The following is an 18,744-nucleotide window of genomic DNA, read 5'->3' on the forward strand; positions in this document are numbered from 1 at the left end:
CTGATCAAGAGGCGATTGGCGCCATTCTGTTCTTCTGAGATCGTCTCCCTTGTCTTGAGATTCTTGAATTCTTGATCAATTCCAGAGGTGACCAGCTCTGATACCAAGTTGTTAGCCTAGATCTCACCTCTCAATATGATCACTCAACCCTCAAAGATCACCCGAACAATCTCTCTCTCTCGCAACACACAAGTAAAACAGAAAACAAACAAGATTTAAATCAAGAACAGAAAAGGAACACAAGAGAATGGATCCTGGTTCAATCTCAAAAGAAACCTACATCTAGATTGACTTTGCCCTTAGCTTTCTCCACTATCTTTCAATGATGATACACGATTACATGTGCCCTAAACACCCAACTCTCCCACAGCCCATAAACCTGAAAACTATACAGAATTGAAACCGAAAGATATGCCCTCTTTCATACATAGCACATACTTGCACAATGTTGAGAGAGTTTGGATTGAATAGAAATTCTCTCTTATTTATTCCATGAGTATGAAACCCTATATATACAAGAAGTATGCTAATAAATCTCCTAAAAAGTAGGAGAGGATAACAACCTAATAAGTAAGAACAATAATCATCTATAATTTACAGATTTATACAAAATATGAAAACTTAAACTAGATTTATCTTCTTAGACTTCAAGCTTCTTTATCTTCTCATCATTTAACCGCCACTCCTTATCTTCTAAATGATAAGGTTCTTTATCCGTAACACACAAGATAGAATGAAAAGCTCTCTCTAGAGCCTACCTCCCGACCCCTATTTATAAGCTATAGAGGCGAGAGCATCTCCTTGACCGACTGCCCCTAAACGGCAGTTATAACAGACCCGGTCAGCCTTCTAGAAACAAGCCTTCTAGAATAACACAAGTGATGTACAAATGCAACTTACATTATTACAACAGAAATCCCTCCTGAAACAATCTTAAGCTAATCTAATACAAGTGATTACAACATATACTTTTCCCAAGATAGGCCATTGATATTAGCAAACAAGGGTGGAGGAAAAGAAGGGAAAACTCTTACATAAGAAAAGAAGAGAAAGAAAACACCATATAGACAAAAGCCAGATATCTAGAACAAGTAATCTGACAAATAGATTGACAAAGTATTCCGGATCTCAAAGGGCAACTTTTAGTAATTGATATGGTAAAACCAATAGATAGCAAAAGAACAATCTGCTCCAGGATGCAATTACCTGCATCTGAGGGATTTTTACTATTACTGGCAGAGTTCACAGGTACGATAGTGGCCATGTTATTTTGGGATTTGGTCTCCATTGTCAGCATCTTCAGAGATATTTTTCTCAGATAATCCGACTGCAAGTAGGAGTTAAGAATATACATACTACTGAGAAATTCATAAAGACATAATATGGAGCATTTTAAACAACAAAATATTTATTTTAGCATACTTAAAATAAACAAGTGACCAAAAACATGGCATGTACATTATAAGAATCAAAATATGCCAAATGACAAGGTACCTGGCTTGTTGCAGCGGTGTAGATCTTCTCCTCAAATCTACTTGCAATTAGCTTGAGTTCTTGAAGTCCCTCTTGTCCAGAAAAAGGAAGGTGCCTCTTCAAAGTGTCCATGCTGATCCCATGACATGTTACATTTTAATGTTAATTCTCCCAGGTAGTAAGAATATCATTCGTGGTACAAGGAAAATAAATGACTTGGCAGCACAACCAATGAAGCATGGAAAAATTTTACTTCAATCAAATTACAAATCCATAGAGAACCCGATAACAATTAAAAGCATAATTAGAGAAAGCATGTTACTAACATACCTTAAAGAAACCATCCTTCTCTTCCCCACCCCCCACCCCCCCCCCAAAAAAAGAACAAATCTGTTTAGTTTATTTATGATATTTCATTGTATGTAATCTCCCAGGTTCCTTTGCACAGGATTAGCCCCCTTATGTTGATGTTTGTTATAGACTCTTTCCAAACAACCACCACCACCAAAAAAAGAAAAAAGAAAAGGAAAGACTAATAACTTAACCTCACAATAAAAAATGGATTTAAACACATTGGAAAAAAAAATGAAAAGGGCAACTAATATAGGTATTATTATTTCAATTAATAAGGAAATCGCAATAGCATGTCATTTTGGAGGGTTAGGATCATAGGTTTACAGCAAACAGCGTTAAAATTGGAACATCAAAGCATATAAACAGTAAACAATAATCTTCGGCTGCACATTCTGCTTATAAGTTGAACAAATTAGTTGTCAATCGGAAATCTGAAACAAGTGAAAAACTTCATGCATTAAAAGTTCAAAATCCATTTCACGTGGACTTGGTCTGCATGACTTGAATATACATCAATTACTCTTACGGTTTGACTGAGGATGAATTAACTCTTTCTCAACAATAATATCGTTAAGCCAGGCTGAAAGTTCTAAAATTTTGACAACAATGCATGAGATTGAAACCATGTCAAGACATCAAGGCAGTCTTATTTGGACTAATAAGCACAAGTTGAGAAACGAGGCTCCCAAAACATGCATCACAACCAAATAATTAGGATCCTCCAAATGAAACATTTTGGAGCTTATTCCAGCTTTTTTAACCAAAACACACACCTTGCAGATCTGAAATTGTGTCAAACACAAGCCATCTTGTTCTACTTAAAGACATGGCACTGCCACATCTTGAGAGGTAACCATCAGGTGCAACTCATGGAACATTATCAATCCCGAGAACTAAAATGTCCACGGAATTGAATAGTCAACAGAAATTCAGTAACTCAACCCAATGCCACAACTCAAATTTAATGTTATAGTTAAAAACACGGAAAAAGGTAATTTCCCCACCTTAAATTATGTTTTATGTATGTATAAAGTTCTTGTCTTTTCTTCTTTCTTTATCCGCTTGGTTGGATGCATTTTAGAAAATTAAAAATAGGATTCCAAAGAGTTCGGCCAAAAAAATGCTAAGAAGAACTCACATCTTGTTAACAATCCTTTGCCGTGAATCGGGTGGCAATTGGTTCCTCCAATCAGTGCCACTGCTTCCAGTATCCATAGTGGGTTCAACACCACTTTGAGCAGATCTCCAACCATTGGAGTCCATCGAAGTTACTGCCAACCAATCAAAAAACACCCCTTTGTTATGTCTCAGCAAGGAACAATTTATCAAACATTTAATATTCAAACTAAACAACATACTGAACAAAATTACCACAAACTCAGACGACGGCAATCATTCAATACGAAGAGAACGGGGAAGACTTCTATAGTAGATGGCGATGCCTTCTGCAAGAACACGCTAGATCGTCAGATGTATTATATTGTCTTCCAATCAATTATACAGCCAAACCAAATAGAGACGGCAACTACAACTAGGTTTTCTAAAACAAAAGATTCTTAACACTAAAACCTAATAGATGCCAATAAGAAAAGGAACCAATTTCCTAAATTAAAGTGAAGAAAAAGGCATCGCGGACTTGTCGAGAGTTGGACTCGACCATCAGAATCACCATGTCCCAATAGTGAAGACCCGCTTGAATAATTAAATCAGCCCAGTACGATTGAAACCCCAATTGCCTAAAAGTCGACCCCGATTACCTCGAACAAGACCGAGAATCTGGCGCTCCCTATGAAGAGGAAGAACAAGGAAACGCTGTCGTCGACTTCGATTACGATTGCGGAATAAACCTAATTCAAGGCAGATTCGCAGATTTCTCTCGCTGCAAAACAGAAACACGAAGAACAAAAGGGGGGAAGAAACCCTAATATACCTCTGTGGCTTGAGGCAGAGAGAAGGAGGGGCGGACAGGTGAGGAGAAAGCAGTTTAAGCTTTGATTGTCAATAATTGCAAAGTGAGTTCGACTTGGAGATCGGCGTTGACAGGGCGGGCAATTCTAATTAAGATTCTTACGGTTCATGCGGAAGAAAATACCGAATATATAGCTCAAAGTGGACACGTGTAACGCACCGTCGCGTGATTGATTTGTTGTTACTTAATTTTATATATCAAATAATTTTAATAAAAATATAAAGAATATTATTGTTTGTGATGCGCATATGCAGTGTACGCGTATTTTTTAATTAATAATATTCTTATATTGTTCACTATTTTAATCCTTTGCTCATGAAACTTCATTTTATCTTGTCTCCTACTTACATTTTTTAATTATGGATTTATAAAATATCTAAATTTTTTTATCTGTTAAAATTTATTAAAAAACAGAAATTTTGAATATTATTCTTAATTGTATCTATCTATGTTGCTTAACAATCTTAAGTTATATTTAATATATATTATTCTTGTGAATCATTAAATCTGTATTATAAAGCACTAAGTCCTATAATATAATAATTATAATAATAATACATTTAACAAGCACCAATAAATAAGCTATCATTCAAGCGTGTTAGTTAATGATCTTGATCTATGCTTATATAAGTTTTAATGTCTGTATTACTCTTTTTATAAAATATTTTTATTTTTTGAGTAATTAGAAAATATAATCTAAACATGTAACTATAATAGATTGTGTTTTCTTCGTGTTTTTGTTTTGATTTTTAAATTTATTTTCAATTTTTTATTTTTAGTGTCTGTTTTGAGATTACTGAAAATGCTTTCTTTTTATCATTTGGTAAACTATTTTGCAAAACTAAAAATTAAAAAACGCATTCACTTTGAATTTTGAGAAAAATTATTTTATAATATTTTATTTAATAAATTTGATTATTTATTAAATTAAAATAGTTTAATACTAATATATTATTAAATAATATATATTTTGAAATTGGTGAATTTGTAATATTTTTTTCTTGTTATAAAAAAAATAAGAAATAAATTAACTTTGATAAAAAATAAAAAATATAAAAATAAAAATTAAAGATAAACTCAATGAACAAAACTAATAGCAAAAAATGCAACAGTAATGGGGCATAGATACTGGCCCAATTCAAAGGCAAACATACTTCTTTTCATTCAATTGGATTGGCTGCCACTACTCTTAAAATCTATCGTCTTTGTTTTTGAAGATTTCGAACAGAAAGCATAAATATTCATTATGTGCAGCCCTAGTTATAAGATTGAAAATTACAGCTATAGAAAGTTTACAATATGAAGGATTACAACACATTTAGGAAAGATTATGATATAACGGGATTAGGAAAGATTCATAATCTGTTTTAAGAAACTAATCTAATCAAAATCTTAAATAAATCATTCATTAAATAAAGCATTCCAAAACAGGCTGCAATCTCTTCTTCTTTCCTTTTCTTTTATGTTAGCACTCCCTCTCAAGCTGGTGAATGAATATCTATCATTCACAGCTTGCATATTAGATCTTCAAATCTTCTAGTTGGCAATCTTTTTGTCAAACAATCTGCTACCTGTTGTTCAGAAGAAACATAGGGAATTTGAATGATACCTTTTTCAAGCTTTTCCTTTATAAAATGTCGATCAATCTCAACGTGCTTGGTCCTGTCATGCTGTACAGGATTATGTGCAATGCTTATGGCTAATTGGTTGTCACAAAATAACTTGATTGATTCCTTGACATCAATCTTCTAGCACAATCCTCATCCATAGTAACTCACATAGGCCAAGTGCCATAGCCCTAAACTCGGCTTCAGCACTTGACCTTACCACTATGCTCTGCTTCTTACTTCGCCAAAAGACCAAGTTCCCTTCTAAAAACATGCAATACCCTGTAGTAGATCTCCTATCACTTACAGATCCAGCATAGTCTGCATCTGTATACCCATGTATATCCAAAACACTTCCTACTTTAAATAAGATTCCTTTACTTGGGGCTGTTTTCAAGTAGCACAATATTCTCCTTACAGCCTGCATATGACTCTCTGTCGGGTAATGCATAAATTGACTTACTAAACTCACTGCATAGGCTATAATTGGCCCAGTATGTGATAAGTAAATCAAACGCCCTACTAACCTCTGATATCTGCCTTTATCCATTGGTGGGCTTTCGGTGTCTTCTCCTAATTTCACATTAGGCTCTAATGGAGTACATACTCATTTGCTTCCCAATAAACTTGTCTCCTTCAAAAGATCCAATACATATTTACGTTGGAGTAGAAATATACCTTCTTTGGAGTAGGCTACCTCTATTCCCAAAAAATACTTAAGTAATCCCAAGTTTTTTATCTCAAAATTTTGGGCCAGTTTGCTCATTAGATCTTGCTATTCATCCATATCATTTCCTGTCATAATGATGTCATCCACATAAACCAACAATGCAGTCATTTTTCCCTTTCTCGAGTGCTTAAAGAAGAAAGTATGGTCTCATCTACTTTGGTGATACCCCATACACTTCATAGCTTTAGAGAACCTGTCAAACCAAGCTCTTGGTGACTGCTTGAGGCAATATAATGCCTTTTTAAGTCTACACACATCTCCTTTTCCTTTCTTAAATCCTGGTGGCTACTCCATGAAGACCTCTTCTTCTAAATCACCATGAAGAAATGCATTCTTCACATCTAGTTGGTGTAATTGCCATCCATAATGAACTGCTAAGAACAAGAGAATTCTTACCATGGTCATCTTGGCCACTGGAGCAAAAGTCTCCAGGTAATCAATTCCATATGTCTGGGCGTAATCTTTGGCCACCAATCGAGCCTTATACCTCTCCAATGAGCCGTCTGCATTGTACTTTAGGTTGAACACCCACCTACAGCCCACTGAAACCACTCCCTTTGGCTTAGGTACCAAATCCCATGTGTTGTTTTGCTTTAATGCCTGCATCTCCTCCTACATGGCTAGTTCCCATTTTTTATCCTTTAAAGCCTCTTCCATCGAATTAGGAATAACAATGGTATCTAGAGTGGTCAAAAAACTTATATGTTTTGAGGACAACCTGTGATAGGAGAGATAGTTGGCTAGAGGATGTTGAGTGCATCTTCTAACACATTTTCTAACGGCAATAGGAATATCCAAATCAGTAGCAAAGGAATGAACAGGATCAAGGGAACAAACCTTCATAGAATCTGGCTGGGGATTGGATGTTGTTTCATGCTGAGAATGAGGCATGAACTGTTGTTTCCTGTGATACACAAAAGAGAGCCCTTGAACTTTACTGGAGATGTTGATAATCCAGGTTGATGAGTTTGCTTAGGGCTTGGGTACTCATTTGGGACAGAACCAGAGTGATCACTCGAAGATAAGGGGACAGAACCAGTATGCAGGGCAGGATTAGGAATAGAATGTTTAGGGTCTATTGATGTTGAAGAATGTGGACCAAGGTCAAGACTAGGAAGGAGATTGGACACGTGGTCTTCAATCGTATGATTCTCCCCCTGAAGACCAAGGGTAGAATGACCGAAGTAAGGTTGTGACTCAACAAAAGTCACATATTTTGAAACAAGAAATTTTCGAGTAAGGGGATGATAGCACTTATAGCCTTTTTGTGTAGGAGAATAACCAAGGAAAAGACACCTAAGTACCTTAGCCTCCAACTTGTCTAGAGTATGAGGTGGAACATGAACAAAGGCTACACAACCAAAGACCCTAAAAGGAAGAGGGGTATGTAGGTTAAGAGGGGGAAAAATGTAGAAAGGCATTGAAAATGACTATTGTTCCCAAGAACCCTAGATGGTACCCGATTTATTAGATAGGTTGCGGTCAAGATAGCCTCGCTCCAGAAGATTTTTGGAACATTATGATGATGATGAAGTGTTCTAGTGACATTGAGGAGGTGTCTCATCTTCCGCTCAGCCACTCCATTTTGTTGTAGAGTGTTGATGCAAGAAGACTTATGAATAACCCCTTTGTCTTGAAAGAACTTATGCAAGTGTTGATTAAAATAATCCCTTGAATTATCAGTTCAAAATTTCTGAATAGGAGTACCAAATTGAGTTAGAATCATTGAATAAAAGTGCGGTAACACAGTGCTAACAGTAGCCTTATCCTTAAGAAGGAAAACCCAAGTCATTCTAGTACAATCGTCTATGAAGGTAACAAACCATCTAGCCCCAGAACAATTGAGAATCCTAGATGGACCCCAAACATCCGAATGAATGAGAGCAAAAGGATGTGAGGATCTTTTATTACTAATAGGATAGGAAACACGATGATGTTTGGAAAGTTCACATACATCACAATGAAAAACACTAGGATCCACATGTTCAAATAAAACAGGAAACATAGCTTTGAGTAAGGGAAAATGTGGATGCCCGAAGCGGTAGTGATGAAGCCAAATGTCACTACTAGAAGACTAAGAAGTGCAGGCTGATTTAGGCTGAAATATGGACTGAATGTGATGGGGCTACAAGGTCTCTTTTCTCAAAACATACAGCCCATGTTTCTCCTCAGCAGCTCCAATCATCCTCCCCGTAACCATTTCCTGAAACTCACAAGAATAAGGAGAGAAAATGATTCGACAATTTAAATCCTTAGTGAGTTGATGAACTGAAATCAAGTTAGTGGACAAATTAGGAACATGCAAGACTCTTGGAACAGAAAGTTTAGGACTGAGAGTGACTTGTCCCTGACCTTTGATAGGAATAGAAGTCCCATTAGCAATAACAAGAGGCTGATAGGTATCAAAAGCATTTGGATTAGAGGGCATATGGTCTGTAGCTCCTGAATCTAGAATCCATATTGTAACACCCCAATTCTCGGGAGCGTTAACGTAACGTAAGATTCCGGGGATAAATTTTTTTCAAACAAAAATCCAACACAAAAACCATTCCCCGAAGATCCCGTTACACCTTCTCAGTATATCAACTATGAACCATTAATAAACCAAGACAGGTTCACCAACACAAATGCGGAAGCTAGATCGAAACCTCAACAGGTCATAACCAAAACCACTTTATTTATATATAAAGTTGCACCAACGTTTACATGACGTTTTCAAAAGTAAATAACATAACTGAAAAGACATAATGTAAACTATCCGCTAATCGCCGTCACTCCTCGATGATTCCTTTCCCTTTTGCACCGCTGCCTTCACCTGGAACGTTTGAATATTCCAGGGACAAAGTCCAAATTAGATGATGAATCATCTAAGTGAGAGTTCAAAACACATTTTTCATGAATAATGCAAGACATGAAATAAACCAATATACCCGGTAAGCCTTAGCTCAAGAGAATTCCCACGCGCTTAACCCTACCATGGGGAAAGAGCAATCTCTCTAAAAGCTATGCCACCACACCGACTCGACGACACGACGACGCGACGCGATTCTAGCTTAAATGGGGCTGCCAACGCATCTCACCAGAATACGTTCCCACCTTAAGCATCCAGGAACCACCATACAATCCCAACTCCAAAATTTCACATGGACCACCTAGTCGTCCTAGTGCAACTTCCCTGGCCAAACGGCCTGGCACGGAAATCAAGGCGGCTATCCTGACATGCACACCCAGCATCAGATATCCCTATTATTCCGTCACGCCCTTGGAGAATTACGGCTACACTATCCAGACAACATCCTAGGCTGACATCCCACATGAACAACACAGTATGGATCACCTAGTCGTCCTAGTGCAACTTCCCTGACCAAACGGTCTGGCACGGAAACCAAGGCGGCTATCCTGACATGCACACTAGCATCAGATACCCCTATTATTCCGTCACGCCCTTGGAGAATTATGGCTACACTATCCAGACAACATCCGAGGCTGACATTCCATACGTACACATAAAACTCAAGACAATGCCACAATTCACAATTCAATGCATCGTATAAATAACATTTATAAAATGCAATGCACAGTTCAAAACGTTTAGGGACAAACCTCCCTCATAAATCCAACCGTCACCGGTTACCATTTTAATGCACAAAACCATTTTGCATGAAATCACCATATGTTCAGATAGAACAAGCACAATAAATCAAGTTTTGGAGGAGAACCACTCATAAGAAAGCCAAATTTTGGTAGCGAACAACTCACCTTGAACGAAACTCAGAACACCTCGAATCTTGTGCCCAACCTCAATTTTCGTGCAACTCCTCAAGTCTTTTAACCAAACCACCTTCTTACAGGTCCTCACGCGCTGCCTAAGTGCTCTACGCGTGTGATGCCTCGCGTATGCTTTAAAAACCCTCTATCCACTAAACCCGAAGCACTCTCGTCTAGCACAAATGTATCACAATTTCGAATGAGAGAATCCTTAGCCTTGAGCCCCTATTTATATGTTTAGGAAACTTAGCCACCAAGAAATATATATTCTGCAATCATTTCAAATCTTTCAAAATCTTTTCCAATCATTCCAAATCTTCTAATATTTTCTATAATCATTGCAAATCATTCCAAAATCTTCTAAGATTCTCTGCAATCATTGTAAATCTTCTATAATCATTCAAAATCTTCTAATATCTTTTGTAATCATTCCAAAATCTTCTAAGATTCTCTGCAATCATTGTAAATCTTCTATAATCATTCCAAATCTTCTAATATCTTTTGTAATCATTCCAAAATCTTCTAAGATTCTCTGCAATCATTGTAAATCTTCTATAATCATTCCAAATCTTCTAATATCTTTTATATATTCATTCCAAAATCTTGTAAGATCTTCTGCAATCATTGCTATCCAAATCAAATCTTTTCTTATCCAATCAAATCTTATACAAATCTTATCCATAAAGTCATCATGAGCCTTCATCTTATCTCTAACGTCATCATGAGACTTCATCCTTATCTCTAAAGTCATTTATGAAGCTTTTTCCTGAATCTCCCAAATGCCCCTAGTAAAAAGATTTCAAGAATTACACTTTGGCCCGAACTTTTGGATAATTGCACTTAGACCCTTTTCAACATGGTCCCCGGGCTAATTTTTAATTGCATTTTAGTCCCTGAAAAATGGACTAATTGCGCTAATGCCCCTAATTTTTCGGTAAATTACACTTTTACCCCAACCTCAAAAATTACGATTTTGCCCCCGGCTCAAAAACTGAACTTCTCTTAAAAGACCTTTATAACCCTTTGAAATATCCCAAAACACTCTCTTTAAAATTCTGAAAAAATATCGTTTCGATCTCCCTCCGTCAATTTCGAAAAAACTGCACTTAGGCCCGAATCTTCGTTTTAGCTACAAACCCTTTTGTTTCTTCCAAAAACTACTGAAGGGTTACTCTATATGCCAAATATGAACTTCCTTGAGGTTCCATTGACTTCTCGGATGCCCCGTACGATAATTCGGTATTTCAGCCTAAATCACAATTGCCTTTTTTTTTAGCTGTACCGGGAACCGTTCCCGATCCAACTTCTTTTGATGCCTAAAATCATAACTCGTATTACTTGTCGATACTATACCATTTTCCTTGGCTATCTAGGGTCCAGGGTATTCCCTCTGACTAATTCGATCGTCCAAAGTTGCGTTAGTGTACCCTATAGTCTTATTTTCCACAAAGTCCATTTATGCCCTTCATCAAATATTATTTATGACCTCAAATCATTCTCGGGTATTATACATATATCATTCATATTGGTTTTAGAGGCTGTTAAAGAACTCAAATGGAAACTATTACCTGGCTGATTATTTTGCTGGGCAATAAAGCATGATCCATTCTGAAGATTTTTCAAGAACATATTGAGTTTGCTAACTTCATCAGCAAGCTTGTTGATTTCATCAGCTTTCAGTTGATTCTGCTCCAACTCGGGTGCTGCCTCAGTTTTTTCCACTAGCTTTTCTTGCCTATTTGAAAAATAGACCTGATTTCGAGAGGTCATATTCTTAAAGCCCCCTAGTTTCTGCAACACAGCCTCATTCCCATGCAATTTAAAACACATCTCTCGAGTATGCATCGGCCTCTTGCAATGGGAACACCATAATCCTTCTGTTATATGCGTTTTGTTCTGTCCATCAGTCCACATACCTTCTTTTCCATGCAGCCTACCTTGCACATCACCTCTTCCTTGCAGTGGTTTAAATCTGGACCCTGCTCCTTTGTTTGTAAACATTGCTGATCCTTTAGAAGTCATATCACCCAGCATTATTGTCCTCTTGTTTTCTTCACTTCGAACAACTGAAAACACTTCATTAAGGGATGGAAGTTTTTCCCTTCCAAGAATCTGCACTCGAACTTGATCATACTCATTATTAAGTCCAGCCAAGAACTCTACAACTCTATCCCTTTCAAAAATTGAAGGAAGAGTGGCTGCATCTTTCCCACATTCCATTTTAATGTTCTGGTAGTGGTCAAGTTTCAGCCAAAAACCATTCATTTCGTTGTAATATTCAGTGATTGTTGAGACCCCTAACTTAGTACTATGTAACTTCATCTTAATCTCGTAAATAACCGACGCATCTTGAATCTTAGAGTAGGTACGCCTAACTGTTTCCCATATATCTTTAGCAGAGGACAAGAACATCTAATTTTTACTAACCTCTGGTTGCATGGCGTTCCATAGCCATGACATGATCATGGAATCCTCTACACCTCAAGCATTAAACCCTGGATCAGATTTCTGTGGACTAGGCTCTGTCAAGTGGCGAATCTGTCCCTCCCTCTTTAGGAATGTTCGAACTAGCTGTGCCCACTGTAAGTAGTTGCGTCCGTCCAGCCTGTATGACTGATGCACCCTTGGTATATCGCTGGAAGAAAAACCTCTTATTGGAGCATCAACTCCATTATTCTCACCGGATGTCATGCCTGAAACTGGCGTTATTTCTGATATTTCTGACATGATCAGAAAGAAAAATGTCTAGCAATGAAGGCAAAGACAAGAAGGAATTTCGAGGTTTGAGCGACTGAAAATATGGCAACAATCGGCCAGAAACAATCAAGGAAGAAGACCAAGGAATCAGCAATGAAGGCTGGGGAATGGACTGAAATACAGAAAGCAATGAAGGCCAGAAATCATAGGGCAATCGGAAGTCGCTTTGATACCATGAAGATTTTGAACAAAAAGCATAAATATTCATTATGTGCAGCCCTAATTATAGGGTTGGAAATTACAGCTATAGAAAGTTTACAATAGGAAGGATTACAACACATTTAGGAAAGATTATGATACAATGGGATTAAGAAAGATTCCTAATCTGTTTTAAGAAACTAATCTAATCAAAATCTTAAAAAAATCATTCCTTAAATAAAGCATTCCAAAACAGGCCACAACCTCTTCTTCTTTCATTTCCTTTTATGTTAACAACTTTCTTTCAAATACACCATATAATACAATGAGCATTAATTCCCAAGCCTGCATTATAACAACCCAAGAACACAAACTCCAAACGGATAGCTAGTAGCATCAAATGAAAAAATTGAGTGAAAATACAGAATCTATCATACTAAATATAAAATCATACTAACAATCACCAAATTAAAAAAAAATACAAAATCATACATAATCCTCAAACAGATTCACAGATCCAAATTAGAAATAAAAATCACCAAAATCATACATAACTAACAATCACCTCCCCATCTATCATACTAACAATCACTAAATTAGAAATAAAAATACAAAATCATACATATTTCCTCAAACAAATTCACAAATCCAGATTTAACCATACAAAAATACAAAATCATACATAATCCTCCAACAATTACAAGGGCTTTAACCTAAAGAGGAAGAGCCGCATGAGGAAGTGATCGACGGTGTAGGCGAACGCCAGACGATGGATCTGGGTTGCTACAACGACAAGCATAAGCGAAGCCAAGGCGCGACGTAGTTGCTGAAACGACAAAGGCGAGGCGAGGCGGATCTAGGTTTCTGGTCGCGACAATGACAGCTCACGACTATGATGGCTATGGCAGGCATGTCGCCGGCCAACAAGGGAGAGAGAGGAAGAGACAAAGGACTCGGATCTAGAAGAGAAAAGAAAGAGCGAAACTGCGGCTTGCGGCGGACATGGGCATGGCAGGTGCATCACCGGCCAAGAAGGAAGAGAGGAAGGAAGCAAGGAAGAGAGAAGGGAGAGAGCAAAGACAGCAAAAGAAGGGAGAGAGCAAAGACAGCAAAAGAAGGGAGAGAAGGGAGGGAGCTCGTCGGATCTAGAAAAGAGAAGGGACAGAGAAGAGGTCGCAATTGTTTTCCACATTTTAGTTTTTTAACTGTGTTTTGGCTGAAAACAGCAAAAATGATTTTTTATTATTTTGCATTTCCTTTACAAAAAATTTTCTTGTTTTCAAAAATATATTTTTGAAAATGCGAACACGTTTTCCCTGTTTTGAAAAACTAAAAACAAAAACAGCCTAATACCGACAAAGAGAACATGCTCTTGTTAGTTTTTGCAGTTGTGAGAATATTTTTAAAAATGTAAAATAGTTAGTTTTTATCTAATTCAATAAATATATTTAAAAAACATAAACTTACTCATTGAAAAAGAAAGCAATAGTAGGAGTTTTTTTTTCCCTATTGTTGTTATGAATACCAATAAGAGTTTTGTGTATTATTTTGTATTTATGACAGTCAATTAAAAAAAATGTTATCTCACTGAATGAAATATTTTAGTACATACTAAAAATATTGAATACATATATTGTTCATAATGTTACATGCATGATATATCATTTTTACTTAGCAGCCAATTGATTACAAATGCTTTTAAGATAACAAAATTAAAGAAATTCAAATAATGTTATTGTTTATGATAATAATTATTTTGCTGAAGTACTTAAAATTAGGTAGATTAAACAGAGCTCATAAGATGCATCTGGGGGATTTATTTACTGGCAGAGTTGATTGGTAGACAAATGGCCATGGTATTTTGAGATTTGGCCCCATTGTCAGCATCTTCACATATATATATATTTTTTTTAGTTAACGCATCACGAACGCCCTCATTATTCGACCTCACGATTTCAACAAAAGAGCTCAATTAGAGAATCCAGCAGACAAGTTTTGACCCATAGCACTCAGATAATCCGACTGCAATTAGAAGTTAAGAAAATACATATTACTAAGAAATTTATAATGACATAACACGAATCATTTTAAATAACAAAATGTACATTTTAGTATACTTAAAATAAACAAGTGACCCAAAACAACACGGCATGTACATTATAAGAATCGAAATATGCCAAATGACAGGGTACCTAGCTTGTTGCAGCAGTGTAGATCTTCTCCTCAAATCTACTTGCAATTAGCTTGAGTTCTTGAAGTCCCTCTTATCCAGAAAAATGAAGGGGCCTCTTCAAAGTGTCCATGCTGATCCCATGACATGTTACATTTTTATGTTAATTCTCCCAGGTAGTAAGAATATCATTTATGGTAGAAGGAAAATACATGACCTATCAGCTAAGCCAGCGAAGCATGGAAAAAATTTAATTCAATCAAATTTCCAATTCATAGAGAACCCGGTAAGAATAAAAAGCATAATTAGAGAAAGCACGTTACCAATCATACCTTAAAAAAACCATCCTCGTCTCCCAACTCTTCGGTCGCCCCCCGACCCCCCCTAAAAAAAAAAAAAAAAAAACCTATCTAGTTTTTTTATGATATTTCATTGTATGTAATCTCCTAGGTTCTTTTGCACAGGATTAGCCCCCTTATGCTGATTTTTGTTATTGACTTGTTCCAAACAACCAACGCCGCCACCCCCCGCCACCCAAAAAAAAAAAAGAAAGAAAAGGAAAGACTAATAACTTACAGAAAAAATGGATTTAAAAACATTGGGAAAAAAACAATGCGAAAAGGGCAACTAATATAGGTATTATTATTTCAATTAATAAGGAAATCACAATAGCATCAGGTGCAACTCACGGAACATTATCAATCCCGACAACTCAAACGTCCCCGGAATTGAATAGTCAATAGAAACTTAGAAAGTCAAACCAATGCCAAAACTCAAATTTAATGTTATAGTTACAAACATGGAAAAAGATTCTTGTCTTTTCTTCTTCCTTTATCCACATGGTTGGATGCACTTTAGAAAGCTAAAAATAGGATTCAAAAGAGTTCAGCCAAAAAAATGCTAAGAAGAACTCACATCTTGTCAGCCATCCTTTGCCACGAATCGGGTGGCAATTGGGTCCTCCAATCAGTGCCACTGCTTCCAGTATCCATAGTGGGTTCAACACCACTTTGAGCAGATCTCCAACCATTGGTGTTCATCGAAGTTATTGCCAACCAATCAAAAAACGCCCCTTTGTTATATTTCAGCAAGGAACAATTTATCAAACATTTAATTTGAAGAGAACGGGGAAAACTTCTATGGTAGATGGCGATGCCTTCTGCAAGAACACGCTAGATCGTCAGATGTATTATATTGTCTTCCAATCAATTATACAGCCAAACCAAAAAAGAGACGGCTACTACAACTGGGTTTTCTAAAACAAAAGAGAGACTAAAACCTAATAGATACTAATAAGAAAATGAATCAATTCTCTAAACTAAAGTGAAGGAAAAGGTGACGCGGACTTGTCGAGAGTTGGACTTAGCCATCAGAATCACCATGTCCCAATTGTGAAGGCCCACTTGAATAATTGAATCAGCCCAGTACGATTGAAACCCCAATTGCCCAAAAGTCTACCACTATTGCCTAGAACAAGACCGAGAATCTAGCGCTCCATACGAAGAGGAAGAACAAGGAAATGTCGTGGTTTACTTCAATTACTGATAAGGGAAAATATCCCAGGGTCTGTAGTTACTTTAAAACCCCGAAAGTGTAGCCACTGGTGGTAGTGCCGCGTGTCCACTGGTGAGATACTCTCCTGATGTCACCCCACCCGTCTAGAGGAGACACGTGACAGATGCATATCACCACACTATATGGCTTGTTACTCGACGAGGATTCTCCGAATTTCTTAGGATCGACCATCCAATCGAGAATCATGGAGACGAGGATCACCTCGAGCTTTTCGGAAGCGATTATGGAATGCATATCGATAGGATCCTAGTACTGCGAAGAGTGGGATAAGGATCCCGGTAATTTAAAAGAGGATCCTTACCTTAGTAGGAGGATAAAAGGAAGGAGACCGACAACGGGTAAGGGATCAGACTTTTTTCTCTCTTTCTCTAAACTAAAATCACACTCCTTTGTGTTAAGGATATTCTGGTAATCTGACTTGAACGTCAGAGTGATACTGGGGGAGCAAGTCCCTGACTCCATTACAGGTTCTCTGGTTGAGGCAAAGCGAAGGTAATCGGCCACCGCATCATCATTTGGCACCCATCGTGGGGCCGAGGCATTTTTTTTTCTGTCTCTCCAACACAACTTGCTATGACGTTTTGAGTTTTTTTCTTCGTTTTGATGGCGACTAGAAGACAGCAGTCTCGGGCGACCAGTGGTAACCCTGCCTCGGAACCAAACCAGAATAATACTCCAATGAGCCCACAGGGAAGGGATTGTAGCCCAAATGGCATTCCTCCCCCGCCTGATCGGATTATGCTCTTAGAAAATCAAGTCCAGCTCTTTACGGAGTTGCTCACTAGCTTCCTGGATCACCAGCGCCAACAAGTTCACTGAATGTAACATTAATGATTGATCACAAGGCATTGTGAATAATGGTTATGTCATCTAGCTACAATAATATAGCTGATCCTTATAGTTAAGCTGACACAATTGTCTTGTGTATTATTATTCGAGATTTGCTAATGGGGTGAGCCATCAAATTGCAATGTGGAAAGGTTCATTTATATAGTTTCGTATTGCTGGTATTCGAAAACAGGTGTTCAGGGATAGAATCCATCACCTTCATTTTAATTGATGAGGTAAACGTCCTATGTTGTCGACTATTAGTGTAACAGGATAGTCTCTAACTAGGATAGATTGATTATCAATTAATGTGTTTCTTGAGGTGTCATATAGTCACATTAATAAGATCAGACACATAATTACTAAGTTTGTCACTCCATGACTATCACTCAATTGTGACGTTAGGTGATATAGGGATTATAACACACGATAATCGTTAGTTGTATAGGCTCACTTGAAGTTAGACTTAATTGCTTTCTATATTTTTTTGGACTGTTACTAGACATTTTCCATGACCTTTTGGATTATCATCGAAATATGGAGAGATTATTGTGATAGATCAAGGTGTTTCGACCGGTGCAAAACAGGTGTTGGTGTTATCTATTTGCTAGCGAATAGTGAATCTATAAAGTCATACACCATATAGTATGGCACCTAATATTGGCACTGTGTATTTGTTGTGTCTCGGACATTAATAATAATTAATGAAGGTCTTGGATGTGCCATTAAATGTTAATGATGGCGATTCATTAATTGTTAATGAGTTGGTGCTTCGTATAGTTGACTATTTCATTCAAATTGTTAATTGTTATGGGAGTTAACTCCTTGACCTTGACAGTCAACTCCCCTAGAGCTATAGTCAATTGAAGTTGATTCCCAATGGCGAAAGTCGACTCCTTGGAACCCAAAGTCAACTTTCGCACCGCCCCAACCAATTATGAGTGCATTACACGTGACACAAAATTAAGGGAGGCGATAGGGTGCTTGGATATCAAAAAATGATGTGAGATGAAGGTGAAAAATTATTAGAGTGATTGATTTGCTCCTGCTTCTCCATTTGCCTCCATTTATACTTCTATCAATTTATAGGAAATCATAGTAGAGTCCGATGAGACACATACTTACTGGTGAATCGAAGCCCTCGGGCTAGCACAAGATGAGGGTTACATTTTGGTATCAGGTAGCTGGCAAGGTGTGGAAGGACTACGCCTTCCACAACTTGAGAAGGATTCACTCTCTGTACAGAAACCATTTCTGTACACCATCCTTACATCGGACATCAGATATGTCATTTATTGTATTTTATATGATGAAATAATGTATTCCTTAAATATTAAAATTGTGTATGGTGTGTGTATTTATATATATGTTGCAT

The 18,744-nt window shown here is 37.2% G+C and overlaps 1 protein-coding gene across 38 annotated transcripts in view; it reads right to left on the reverse strand.

The window, feature by feature from the left end:
- Nucleotides 1-18,744, reverse strand: part of LOC127799523 (mediator of RNA polymerase II transcription subunit 15a) — a 169,822-nt gene that overhangs the window by 55,457 nt on the left and 95,621 nt on the right. For 12 of the 38 annotated variants that reach the window (XM_052333858.1, XM_052333841.1, XM_052333848.1 and 9 more), the window contains one exon: nucleotides 1,207-1,327. In XM_052333858.1, the coding sequence (XP_052189818.1) occupies nucleotides 1,207-1,327 (121 nt within the window). Of the gene's footprint in view, nucleotides 1-1,206; nucleotides 1,328-1,494; nucleotides 1,607-2,965; nucleotides 3,099-3,198; nucleotides 3,273-3,584; nucleotides 3,895-14,988; nucleotides 15,101-18,744 lie in introns of those variants that run through there. The other 26 variants (XM_052333698.1, XM_052333765.1, XM_052333715.1 and 23 more) reach the window with 8 other exon arrangements.

The sequence above is a fragment of the Diospyros lotus genome, chromosome 1 (assembly GCF_014633365.1).
Source record: "Diospyros lotus cultivar Yz01 chromosome 1, ASM1463336v1, whole genome shotgun sequence".
Classification (NCBI taxonomy): Eukaryota; Viridiplantae; Streptophyta; class Magnoliopsida; order Ericales; family Ebenaceae; genus Diospyros; species Diospyros lotus.